General features: G+C 42.1%; 1 protein-coding gene across 3 annotated transcripts in view; it reads left to right on the forward strand.

Moving 5' to 3' along the window:
- The window catches only part of CDC42BPB (CDC42 binding protein kinase beta), a 344,482-nt gene that overhangs the window by 58,275 nt on the left and 272,816 nt on the right, over positions 1 to 13,391 (forward strand). For all 3 annotated transcript variants that reach the window (XM_033950846.1, XM_033950844.1, XM_033950845.1), the window contains exons 4-5: positions 8,197 to 8,292; positions 10,297 to 10,445. In XM_033950846.1, coding sequence (XP_033806737.1) covers positions 8,197 to 8,292; positions 10,297 to 10,445 — 245 coding nt within the window. The remainder of the gene's footprint in view (positions 1 to 8,196; positions 8,293 to 10,296; positions 10,446 to 13,391) is intronic.

The following is a 13,391-nucleotide window of genomic DNA, read 5'->3' on the forward strand; positions in this document are numbered from 1 at the left end:
GCCATATTTTTTTGTTTACTGCTGAAGCAAGGTACAGATTATCTTGTAATTTCACAGGTTTTCATGTTACTCAAATGAGCTAGCCTATGTGCAAAAATTAAATAAAGGGCACAGATTGTAGTTGCCACTTGTGTTTAGTTTATTTTAAATTTTCCTTTCAAACATTTATATATTTAATTCTTTTGGGTATGTTTGGATTGAAGGAGTAATACAGTGCTTCCTTTTTCTCAACTAGATCAGTCCAGAATACACAGGTTAAAGTCCTTTCAGCAAAGTGGTCTGGTGGAAAAGCTCCTAGCCTCTTTGTTAAAGTTCTGGTGATCTAGCTGAGTAGCCTTGCGGAAGAGAGGTCTAGGATCCAACATAAAAGTTGCCATACTGGGAAAGAACGAAGGTTCATCAAGCCCACTATCTTGTTTCCAACAGTGGCCAACCCAGTGGCAAGATTCCAAGGAGTAAAACAGATTTTATGCTGCTTTTCCTAGGAATAAGCAGTAGATTTCCCCAAGTCAATCTGAATAGTGGCTTATTGACTTTTTTTTATCAGAACCCTTTTAAAACAATGTTAAACTGCTTTCGCCACATTTCTCTGGCAACAAATTCCAGAGTTTTGTTACATGTTGAGTGAAAAAGTACTTTCTCTAGTACTAAGTACAGTAGCTTCATTGTATACCCCCTAGTCCTAGTATTTTTGAAAAGAGTAAACAAGCAATTATGTATACCCATTCCATTCCACTAACTATTTTATAGATCTGTATCACATCTCCTCTGAGCCATCTCTTCTCCAGGCTGAAGAGCTCTAGCCATTTTAGCCTTTCTTCATAGGGAAGTTGTCCCATCCCTTTTATCTTTTTGTCACTCTTCTCTGTACCTTTTCTAATTCTGCTATATTTTTAGTTAAGATGCGGCAACCAGAATTGCGCACAGTATTCGCGGGCAGTATAACTTTCTCATGGGTGCCATGGGTAAGTTTACCCTTTGGTCCCAGAAGAAAAAGAAAAACTGAAGTTGCCAAGGGTGGATTCTTTGGTAACAACATTTGTTGAGAAAGCAGTATGCTTTAATCATAGTTTTGAGATATTAATGTTGGGGGCCTTGAGGTGGTCATCTGTAGTGCCTATATATCTAGAGCATGTTTGCGCTTGGTTCAATATGAAGACAGTTGCTTGGAGAAGGATGATCAGAACTCAAAGCAAATAGCTCACCTACATGTGGTCTTGTCATATGTGGAGGATCTTCGTTAAGAGACATTAACAGAACCTAGGTCAGTTATATAGCAGTGTTCATTTCAGCTAGGCAGCTTCCATGCCTTTGAAAACTGATCTGCAGATACATCCTTGAAGGCCTATCTTAGAAGGCTGCCCTTCAAGGTATAAGCTCTTTCAAGAGGACTTGGAGAAAATAGTTCAAAATCTGAGAAAAGTGAAGCCACAGAGATTGCCAGAAGACAAGCTGAGAGTCTTTTCACATTTGTTGGCAGGAAGAATTAGTTTGAAGGAAGCTATGCTTTACTGCACAGATAAAGGAAATTCTTTATAGTGTGCACAGTTCCTAGATTTGTTATTGCCCTTTTGTTTCATCTGAAAACAAGGTGCCCAAGGTTAGAAGACTACTGGAGCCTCTAGAGCAGGGGTCTCAAAGTTCCTCCTTGAGGGCCGCAATGCAGTCGGGTTTTCGGGATTTCCCCAATGAATATGCATGAGATCTATGTGCATGCACTGCTTTCAATGCATATTCATTGGGGAAATCCTGAAAACCCGACTGGATTGCGGCCCTCAAGGAGGGACTTTGAGATCCCTGCTCTAGAGAAACACGGTGAGATCTTAGAGATCTGCTTGTCTAAGTGGATAAAAGGCTAGTTTCATGTTTAAGGCTTAGACTGAAATTTTCCAGGCAGCCGGTCAGGACTTCGAGTTATGTATCTTGTTTGCTACCTCAGGCTCCTATCTGCACTTCGAAAACTATTGAAAACATCTTTGTTTGTAAGATTTTGGGGAAATTAATGATTACGTCACAAATTTTGTAATTCACTGATTTGTACAGTCTCTTGCTTATGTAAATTGCGTCGATCTGGAAGATTTTGCGGTCTATAAATGTAATGAATTACTTCTGACCAATGGGATCTGAACATGATAAGGAGAGGTTTGTACCCATTAACTCATAAATGCATATATAGAATTGTTGTATCATGTATGCCAGACTGTGGTGGCTTTTGAAGCAATGGTTCCTGTCTCCAAAGATGAATGGGACACAGGCAGCTACTCCATTTAAAGCACAGTTACTTACCGTAACAGGCAACTACTCCATCTATAGCACAGTTACTTACCGCAACAGGGACACAGGCAGCTACTCCATTTATAGCACAGTTACTTACTGTAACAGGAGACAGCAGGCAGATATTCTCACATGTGGGTGACGTCATCCACGGAACCCCTGCATTGACAGTAAATAGTGCATTGGCACTTTAAGACATTCAAAACTTTCAGGCTGCCTGCTACCGCGCAAGCCCGAGTGCCTTCCCAACCATCGAGGACACACGACACCCCAGTTCTTCATTTTCCGCAGAGTGAAGAAGTCATGTTTGTTAGCTGTGCGTCTTTTTTCTAAGAAGTGCCCTCCCTGCTCGTATTTTGTTTTTAAACTATTTAGTTCTTTTTAATTAATTTTATTGGTATTAAAAAAAGAGAAACGTTATTTTCTTTCTTTTCATTTCCTCTTCCTTTGGAAGTGGAGGAGTGGACGTCGGTCGTTAATGGTTTTTTCTGTACTGATACAATTGAGTTTAATTTAGCTGAGTAGGTGTTCCCATCCATGTTGAAACCATTGACAGGGTTTAAAAAGTACTGTTGGTGTCAGCAATATATTTCTATCACTGACCCGCATAGCTAGTGTATCCAGTGTTTGGGGCCCGAACATCGAGTTGATTCCTGTATCCGTTGTTTCTTCAGAAGCGCTCTCTTAAAGCTTGAAGGATTCAACGGGAAAAACTGTTTGGTCCTAACATACTGGATAAATGACAGTCATCAGTGCCATGGGCTTCTGCATCGACATTGGACCTTCCCTCATCTGAAAAACCTGTTAAGAAGCTTTCCATCTCCAAACCAATGTCACTGGCCTTGGCATCGAATCCCTCGATGCAGGCCAAATCTCAATATCAAAGTTTTCCTTCTATACCGCAGTTGTCTCTCATGGGGCATTCATCTTCTTCGAGGTCTCCCACCCCCAGATGTCCTAGGGTACCATTGATGCCCGCTCAGTCTCAGGTATTGGTACAGGACTTTTGATCCCAGGTTGATGACTTCCTGTGGAGAGAGCTTAGTAACATTATCAAACTTGCATCCGCATAAGTGTCAGCACCGAGCTCACAGCAATTAGGTCGCTGTCTTTGCTGATTGAGGGTGTAGCCTACACATTCTGAATTGGTTGATCTCAAGGAAAGGAAGTTAGAAAGTAAAATCAAAGTTTTCCATGTACGTGGCATTTTTTAGAAGTACATAATGCTGTTTTGCCCCTGCTCAGCTGCTTTGCACATAAGCTCTTTTAGCATGTATATTTTGCTCATTTTTAAATGGAAACCTTGCACATTTCTCTTTGAAAATATATTTCCATTAACACTGGTTAAAAGAGCTATCAGACATTGAGATATCATGTCCTCATTCCTTGTAGGTGCTTTAAAGCAGAGTTTCTCAACTTCTTCAAGCCAAGTACCCCTTAAGTCTAACAAATATCAACCATGTACCTTTGCCCAAGCTCCGCCCCAGTCCTATCCAAGCTCCACCCCTGACCCCACCCCCATAATAATAGTATTAATTGTAATGTAATTCCTTCCATCCATTTTTCTTATACACACACTGATAACCACAAAATTTAAAAAACACAAAGCACACTGTACACAGGGAAAATGTTAATCATTTGTATTCATTTTTTTTTTTTCTTCAAAGAGGTCAAGGCAGATGACTTTAAAATATGCAATGTCACCTCAGTAGCAACTATAGAAAAATAGACAAATATAGTGCAAAATATAGACAGCCGATATAAATTCTCAAAACTTACACATTTCGATCACTAAATTGAAAATAAAATCATTTTTCCTACCTTTGTTGTCTGGTGATTTCATGAGTCTCTGGTTGCACTTCCTTCTGACTCTGTATCCAATATTCCTTTCTTTTTGCCTCCTGAAGACTTCCTCTCCTCCGGACATCATTCTATTCCCCAACCAACATCTCTCTCTCTCTGTCCCTTCATGAGTCCAGCTTTTCTTTCTCTCTCCCACCCCTATTGGCAACATGTCTCCCTCTACTTTTCACTGTCCTGCTCTCATTCCCTTTCTTGCTACAAAGGGAGTGGGGCAAGAGAGCGAGATCCAGGGTGCATCTCTCCCACTCCCTCTACTGCAACATTCAACATTTCTCCCTCCTTTCCACCAGTCCAACATTTCTTTCTCTTTGCCTCCTGCACACTTCCTCTCCTCCAGTCCTCATTCCCTTCCCAACCAACATCTCTCTCTCTCTCTCTCTCCCTCCATGTCCAACTTTTTACTCTCTGCCCTCTCCCCCTTCCCCTGTGACATTTCCCCTTCCCTCCTTTCTGCCCTCCCCATCCATCTCTCTCTCCCCATGAGTCCAACACTTTCTGTCTCCTGCACGCTTTCTCTTTCTCCTCGCCTCTTTCCCACCCCCAGTCTATCTCTCCCTAACCCCACTCATGTGTTCTCTCCCCATGCCTAGTTTCTCCCTCTCCTCCACACCATATCCATTTGTCCCTCTCTCATCCATCTCACTCATCCTGCAACAATTTTCCTTCCTTCCTTCCCTCTCCCCACCCTACTCAAAACTAATATGCTGTCTTCCCATGCACCATCTCACCCTCCCCTCCTGCTTGCAGCACCTTTCCTTTCCCTCCTCTTCTCTTTCAAGTCCAGCAGCACCTTTCCCTTTCCCTTCCCCTCCCCTTTTGCCAGGTTCAGCAGTACCTCTTCTTCCTGTCCAGCAGTTCCTCTTCTCCCTGTCCAGCAGTACCTCTCCTCTCCCTAGCGACAGCTCCCTGCATGCTTTTAACTTCCCCACACAGCTGCTGCTAGAGTTAGTTTAGCCGCAGTTCCATCAGACTGCCTCGGGGCCTTTGCTAGGCCGGACCGCCTCTGAAGATGCAACTTCCTCTTTCATCGGCGGTGGTCCAGCCTAGCAAAGGCCCCGAGGCGGCCTGATGGAACCGCGGCTAAACTAACACTAACTGCAGCTGTGAGAGGAAGTTTAAAGCATACAGTGAGCTGTCACTAGGGAGAGGAGAGGTACTGCTGAGCAGGCGATTCCACATGCAGCCTCGGGGCTTTTGCTAGGCCGGCCCGCCTCTGATGATGCAACTTCCTCTTCCGTTGGAGGCAGGGAACGCTGGAGAGCGGTCCAGGCGGTCAGTTGGTGGCGTGATTCTGAATGCCCTCATTTGCATAAGGGCGCTTCATGAATCAGCCCCCCCGGCCATGGATTGGATTGGATCCGATTCATGGCCTTAATAAATCTAGCCCTAAGGGCTAAATTCACTTACCCCCTATTCCGTGTCCGATCCATGCCCGATTGCATGCAGGCCGACGAATTCACAAAAGGCCTGCTTGCAAATGGGGACAATTGTTGACATGCCCCCTACCCACTGCACGGATTGCTAGAGAGCAATCCTGACGCATGCGCAGACCATCTGTAGAGCCGCAATTTTTTTTATTTTTATTTTTACTAACCCAGCAAGCCCATGGTTTTAACCCGCTTTAAACCTGCGGGTTAAAACCACGGGCAGGTAGGAGAGATTCGGGGCGGCAGGCAGGAGAGATTTGGGGCAGAGCAGGGTGGCGATTTGGGGCGGCAGGCAGGAGATATTCGGGGCACAGCAGGATGGCGATTCGGTGCAGAGAGATAAATATTCTGGCTAGCTGAGAGAAGGGCGGCAATGGAGCTGGAGATTTGGTCACAAAGTGATCAGTATACGATGGTTTGCTTAGTGAATCTAGCCCTAAATGTCTTGTCTGGTGTTTATGTACCTGAATTCTCTTTTACAGTATCTTCCTGTTATAATTTGGTTTGTTTGATCTGATGTCTCCTGATTACCAAGGAGGTATGAATTCTTTTGACGGTCCAGCTCTTGAAAACAAGCTGGTTTCTTTTGTTGCTCTTAAGCATTTGTCCTAAAACGTGTAAACTAAGCCCTAAAGGTAGGAGACATGCAGTTTACCTGCACGGACATTACCAAGGGTCAGACTTGTAAAATCTCACAGAGTCCTTTGGTTACACTCTTGGTAGGCCCTGAAGTGTCAGTACACTAACTTGCATAATGCCATGCTGATACTGAGCATCTCTATTTTAGCTGGTTCCTCCTCTGAAATTTGTAATGTTGCACTATGACCAGAATTCCATGCTGTACGCAGGCTTGACCAAGCTAAACAAAAATAAAACATTTATATCTTTAAGAATGAAAAATTACAGGTATGATTTCAATTTTTTTTTTTTTTTTTAGTAATGGCGGTAATCACAGGGTATGCTTTGAGGTCTGCAGTTTGTCTTTATATAGTAGGTCCTGAAACCCAATTGGCTGGAGCTTGAGGTGAATGAGGCAGGAAAGTCCGTTGGTCATCAATTTGAATTTTGATGTGAAAGTCAGCTGGTCTCTTTTTCCCATAGACAAGCATCATCAGTATTGCGGTTTAGAAAACAATTGAAAACTTGTCTATTTCTATGCGCTTTTTCAATCTGTAGCAGTGAATAACGAGCCAGCAGTCAAGTTTCAGTCAAGTATAAGCAATGAGATGTTGGTAATATGTTTTGTGGTTGTCTTTTTTGTCAGTTGCATTGTTGTATGTTTGTTTGTCGTATTGTAATTTGTCTATTGTATTATGATTATCTGTTGGTTTTAAAATAAGTGTTGTATGAGAAGGCTGTAATTTGTGTTTATTTGGATGTTTTATTGTACTCTGCATAGAATTGTAGAATATGCAGAATATAAGTTTTTAAAATAAATAAAAGTCTCTGGTGAATTTAAAGATGTTTTCTCTGTGAAGCAAGGTTATAGGTTCTCTCAGGGTTTCCACAGCTGGCATCATGCTTATTGCAGGTTACCACTGCATCTTGCCCATGATTGGACCAGAGATTGTACATCACCATCTACTCCCTTCTTCTGATGTGTTTTCTTCCCCAACACTAATCCAGCTGATCTGCATATAGCAGTGGAACATTCCATTTTTTTTTTTAAATTTGATTTTAACCTAGTTCTTCAATAAAACACACAAACAGTATCAGTCTCATTAAATGTTTTTGGAACTAAGCCCTAGTAAATTAGACTTGGATAATGACTAGAAGAATTAAATGGTATAGCTTCCTAAAATGTTATTGGATAATTTGGGCCAGAAAAAATGGGGGGTGGGGTCTCTGTTTATATTCAGGTCCTCAGGTCTGCACATCTCTCCCCCCCCTCCCGCCACATAGAACCGTTGCAGGCTTGCCTTAAGCCCTGGTGGTCCAGCATTGAGCTGGGACAGGAGTTGATCTTTCCCGTGTCTTGTCCCAGCCAACTGTTCAACACCCCGCTACCCTCCTGCCTTCTGGACCCGTTGCAGGATTCTCGTGGGCCTTATTAAGCCCTGGTGGTCCATTGGTGAGTCGGGACAGGCGCAATCCCTCCCAGCCAAATGTTAACCACCCCCACCTCTTGGACCCCTCTACAACATACCTTTGAATCCTATGGGTCTAGCGGTGAAGCAAGGCAGGAGCAATCTTCGTTCCCTCCTGTCCCATGCAGATCTGCAATCAGAAACTGTTGCTGGATGATCCTGCAGCAGTCTCGTGAATTCTCACAGTCTCACAAGACTGCCCCGGGAACTTGAGGCAGCCTTTTCTGATAGCCTTTACTGAATACAGTAAAAAGAAAATTGGATTTAAAGGTTGTTTGAAGAAAAAAGGATGAGCATACTTTTAATGTAAGAAGAGTAAATTTTCTTGCAAAACTATAAGCAACAAAATTTGGCAAGTACAATGACTTAATGATGTAGAAACAAGTTCTAGAACAGAGCCAGGACGACAGCAAATATAAATGCAATTACTACTTAAATTAATACCTCAGCACGTCATGTCAAAAATCATTAAGCAAGATAGTAATTTTCATCTGTTTTCAGGGTTAATGCTTAACAGAAATTATTGTTCTTGCTCTCCTTTCCAGACAGCATGTTTTCGTGAAGAAAGAGATGTTTTAGTAAATGGTGATTGTCAGTGGATTACCACATTGCATTATGCCTTCCAAGATGAAAATTACCTGGTATGTCTTCTTTCCCTGCTCTTTAATGCATTTTATAGTGACTTTCCTATAGCAAAACTACTTCTCTGCAGTTAGAGAATGACACGGTGGTTGTTACCCGCAGCTAGTCACGAGTAACCCGCCGAAATGATGACAAAAAAAGGTCACTACGAGTACAGGGCCAAGGCCATTCACTGCCCCTTGGAGCGGTGAATGGTCTTGTCTCCGCAGTTGAACGAGCATGTGGTCTGGCAGCCCCCTCCCTCCCTCCCTTTCCCTCACCTCTTTGTGGCGATTTCTATAAAGCTATCCGTTGTATTGCAGCCAGAGCCTTGCAGTTGTGTCTCATGTGGCTGCTGGAAAAGTCTCCTCTGACACAACTTCCTGTTTCCAGTTGCATCGGAAGAGACTTTTCCAGCAGCCAACGCGATGTGACTTCAAGGCTCCGGCTGCAATACAACGGATTGAAATCACCACAAAGAGAAGGTAAGGGGAAGAGAGATGCATGGCTGGCCGGCGGGAGGGAGCTGCTGGACTGCGCAAAGGGTGCTGGAGGTGGGGGGATGGAGAGGAAAAGACACTGAAGCAGCCTGAAGGGAACTGGGGAAGAAAGAGAGGGGAGAAGACGTTGGGAAATGGGGAAGAGAAAGTGGGGATAAGACGCTGGGAAATGGGGAAGAGAGAGAGTAGGGAGAAGACGCTGGGAAATGGGGAAGAGAGAGAGTGGGGAGAAGACGCTGGGAAATGGGGAAGAGAGAGTGGGGAGAAGATGGGAAATGGGGAAGAGAGAGCGGAGAGAAGAAACTGGGAAATGGGGAAGAGAGAGTGGGGAGAAGGCGCTGGAAGGGAAATGGGGAAGACAAGAGTGGGGAGAAGACGCTGGAAGGGAAATGGGGAAGACAGGGTGGGGAGAAGACAGAGATGCCAGACTATGGGGGGAGCAGAGGGAAGAAGATGGGTGCCAGACCAATTGGGGGGGGAGTGAAGGGAGAGGCACAGTAACAGAGCAAATGGAAGACGCTGAGAGAAGACAGACAGTGGATGGAAGGAATTGAATGAGAAGATGAGGAAAGCAGAAACCAGCAAAAAAGGTAGAAAAAAATTTCTATTTATTTCCTTTTTTTTTTGCTATAGGATAAAGTAGTTTATTAGCTGTGTTGATAAAAATTTATAAACAAAGCCCTGCCAGCTGAACATTTCTTTCTCTAGTTCAGCAGCCAGAACTTTGATTTATAAAGAATAAGCTAAATATTGCAGTACTAAGGCTTGTATGGATGCTGCGTGGACGAGGCGGTGAACAAGGCGGTGAAGGGGATGGTGGTCTGGGGACGGGGCATTGACGGGGACATAATTTTTCCCCGTGTCATTTTCTGTCTGCAGTGTCACAAGACAGGCTCCCCTCATTCCTCCTTTATTATGGTACTGTGGGTCAGACATACCTCATCAGGCTCTTCAGCTTGCTAGAATTTTCTGTGTCACTAGGTGTGAGGTTCTTATGTAGAATGTAGATAGATAACTATAAGAACATACTGCTATTGTCCCTTTTTTCATTTGTAAAATTTGGGAGAAGAAAGTGTTTTGTGAATAACTGGAAATTAATATGTAAATAACATTATTTAGAGGTCAGCAAACAATATTTGTAAATTAATTTTTCATAACTATCCCAGTGGCTGCATAACTGTCCTTGACATATTTCACTTTTTGAGTAACAGTTTATTCTCCTAATAATTTGGAACCATCAAAACTCATATTTTCTTTTGTGGCCTTATGCTAAACTTGAATGCAAGTCCCAGAATTGAAGCTGCTTGCTTTGGGCAGTATATTTTATAGTATTATGATTAGGGATATTACAGTAGAAGCAAAAGCAGTGAGTCAAAGGGGCGTGTCAAGGAAAGAAGGTATCTGCAGTCAACCCTTTGCTCCCTTTATTTGCAAAATTGACAAATGTTGGCTGCCACCTGAATGAGAGTGTATCAACATTTATTAAATTGCTGTGATTTTCTCGATCTTCTCTTTTGTGTATAGTATTTGGTAATGGACTACTATGTAGGTGGAGATTTGTTGACACTCCTAAGTAAATTTGAAGACAGACTTCCTGAAGATATGGCCAGGTTTTATCTTGCTGAAATGGTTCTTGCCATACATTCCATCCATCAGTTACATTATGTTCACAGGTAAGGAAGCGGTATTTAAAATCTGGAAGGTTGCAAGATTCACCTAATTTCCATTCTAGGGGTGATTTCAGGCATGTCCAGATGTTTTGTTATTTAGCTGCTATTCTGCAAGTGTAGTCTAGCTGCTCTCAGCAGATTAAAATTTAAATCAAATGACACCAAACACATAAACCTCATATTTCTGCCACTAACTGTACATCTTCCATTATCATCCAGGTGACTGGGTTACTGTAGTCTGATTTTTGGCAGATTATTATTCTCTGCAATTTATTTCAAAGTGCAAAAATGTATTGATTACAGCTAAACATTCGACTACGCAAATACATTTCTGATAGAACTTGTATTATAAATTGATTTTTCCTTCAGTAGCATACTATCAAAAGATTTATTAGAAACTGTAAATTAAGTACAGCAGCAAGACACGTGGAAGTGACTAGTTTCTATTTATTCCAAAATAAACATTTTTAATTATGCTTTAAAAATGTTTCAGCCCTATTTCTGTTGTGAAAGATATAAAGGAAAATAACCTTCCTTCCTCTAATACAGTGGGAGGAAATTAGTCAGGAAGACAAAGTACACTCTGTGCATTTTTTTATTGTTAAGCTTCACTTCTGAATTCCTGTGCCAGCAAAACATTAGGTAAACAAGTGGGTTATTAGGAAGCAGTGCTGGTGACTCTGCTTGTGCTTGGAGTACTATGATTCATATAGTTGCCAGAAATCATCCATCTGACATTTGGCTGCAACATTGAAAGTAATTTGTGATGGAACCAGTGCTGTGCTTTTCTACTGCAGTAGCTTTGTGTAGACCTGCCAATAGCTAGTAATATTTGCTTACTAGATTTCTTTCTTCTAATTGGTTGAGGATATTGGAGATGTAGCTGAGGTAAACTTTAAAGAACAGGGTTGAGAGAACCTTTTTGCCCACAGGTTAAATTGAGGGCCCTGTCTTTGTAGGGGGCTCAATATTGAGGGTTTGGGAAAGTCTGAGAAGTGCAGGGGAATACAGCATGTTTTCCAGACTCTTATCGCTGTTGCCAAGAAAGACTTGATCCCCCTTGCAGACTTGCTCTGGTTGTCTAGAAGACAGAGAGTAGGATTTGCATGTCTGTGTCCCTATGTAGATTATACATTATGATTTTGGGATACTCTTTTCTCAAACTCTGTGGGTAATCCAGTTTCCTTGACCCCAGTATACAAGTAATGTTTAGTTCTAAATGAGCTTACAATACTCCCGTTTTTAATCAATGTAGGAACAAATCCCTTAACACCTTAGGTCAGATAATATGAGGATAGTAAATTAATTCTCTTTACCAACCTCCAAAGTGAGTACCAATTGCCTAACAATAAACAATCTCTTATTAATATTTGCAAGTGGCATATCAACAAAAGAGATGCAAAATAGGCTGGATATCTCTGAATCTGAGCTAGTGGGATTATGTGAATCTGCATCATTTACCAAGAGTTTTTATCACTATTTTAATTTGTTTGTCTTAATGCTAGCCAATCCCTGGGCAAGCCACTTAATTCCCCCATTGCCCCAGGTACATTAGATAGATTGTGAGCCCACCTGGACAGACAGGAAAAAATGCTTGAGTACCTGAATAAACTCATGTAAACAGTTCTGAGCTCTCCTGGGAGAACGGTATAGAAAATTGAATAAATAAATAAACTGACAAAGGTAAACGAACCTAATCTTTCCTTAGAATATGAAGTTTAGTTTCTAGAGAAATACCTTGGGATTCTGGGACTTTCTATGTTTGTTTGTTTGTTTCATTCATATATCTCTAGGGTGCTATCTCATCACAGGATCGTTAAGACATTGTCTGAATAACACTGAGCTTAATTTGGCCTCATTTTGGATGACATCTACACTGCCACCCATGAAAAGTTGTACAGTCAAACCTCGGTTTACAAGTAACCCGGTTTGCGAGTGTTTTGCAAGACGAGCAAAACACTCAGCAAACTTTTGACTTGTAAACCGAGCATTGACTCGATTTGCAAGCCCCCACCCGACCCAACTGCGGGAATCAACAGTATTGCTCCCCCCGAGGCCACCAGTGCTTCTATCGCCTCTTCCCCCCCTCCCCGACTGGCCCTGTCCTTACCCCTGCACCGCCGGTGATAAAAGTGCCTGCCGCCGGTCTGCTGCTGAGCCTTGAGCATCTGCGCATGCTCAGGCCTTCTGATCTCACTCTCACCTGCAGTGAGAGGCAGCGCACAGCAGCAGAGAAGGAGAATTGGAGAAGCTGTGTGGATGGGTCTGTGGCAGAGGCAGCGGTGGAGGCGACCTTAATGGTAATTAAGTTTTTGGGAATGTGGAACAAATTGTTCAAATTTACATTAACTCTTATGGGAAAAGTTGCTTTGATATACGAGTGTTTTGGTTTAAGAGCATGCTTCTGGAACAAATTATGCTCGTAAACCAAGGTACCACTGTATGTGGCAAACCTACAGTATAATATGGAAAAGTTATGAGCAAAACAAAAAGAATGTGGGATTCTTTTATTGATGTCTGGCTCTTGGAACCTGGGTCTGAGGTTTGCTCTGAGATTAGAAATATGGCTGGTTCTAAAAGAATAATAATAAATTGAGGATTAGCAAAGGACATGCTTTGTTGTTCAAAGTTATATTTTATGATTATTGACTCACTGTTTAGTTATTGAAATAAGCTAAAATGATAATTGTGATATAATAGCTTAGTGTTGACAATATAAGAGATTACTCATCATTTTGTGCAAAGAATATCGCTAGCTTTCTTGTTGATTATGTTGTACATTTGTAACCTGTTCCGAAGGACGTAAAGGAAAAAAAAAGTAAAAAAAAATAAATAGCATCTTTGACCTCTGCTTTTATTCACCATTGTAAAGAATTTGATTGTTGAGTATCCTCTATAATAAATCCCTAAGCGCGCATGTGCATTTAGGACGACGTGTTCCCTGACAGC

The sequence above is a fragment of the Geotrypetes seraphini genome, chromosome 7 (genome assembly GCF_902459505.1).
Source record: "Geotrypetes seraphini chromosome 7, aGeoSer1.1, whole genome shotgun sequence".
NCBI lineage: Eukaryota > Metazoa > Chordata > Amphibia > Gymnophiona > Dermophiidae > Geotrypetes > Geotrypetes seraphini.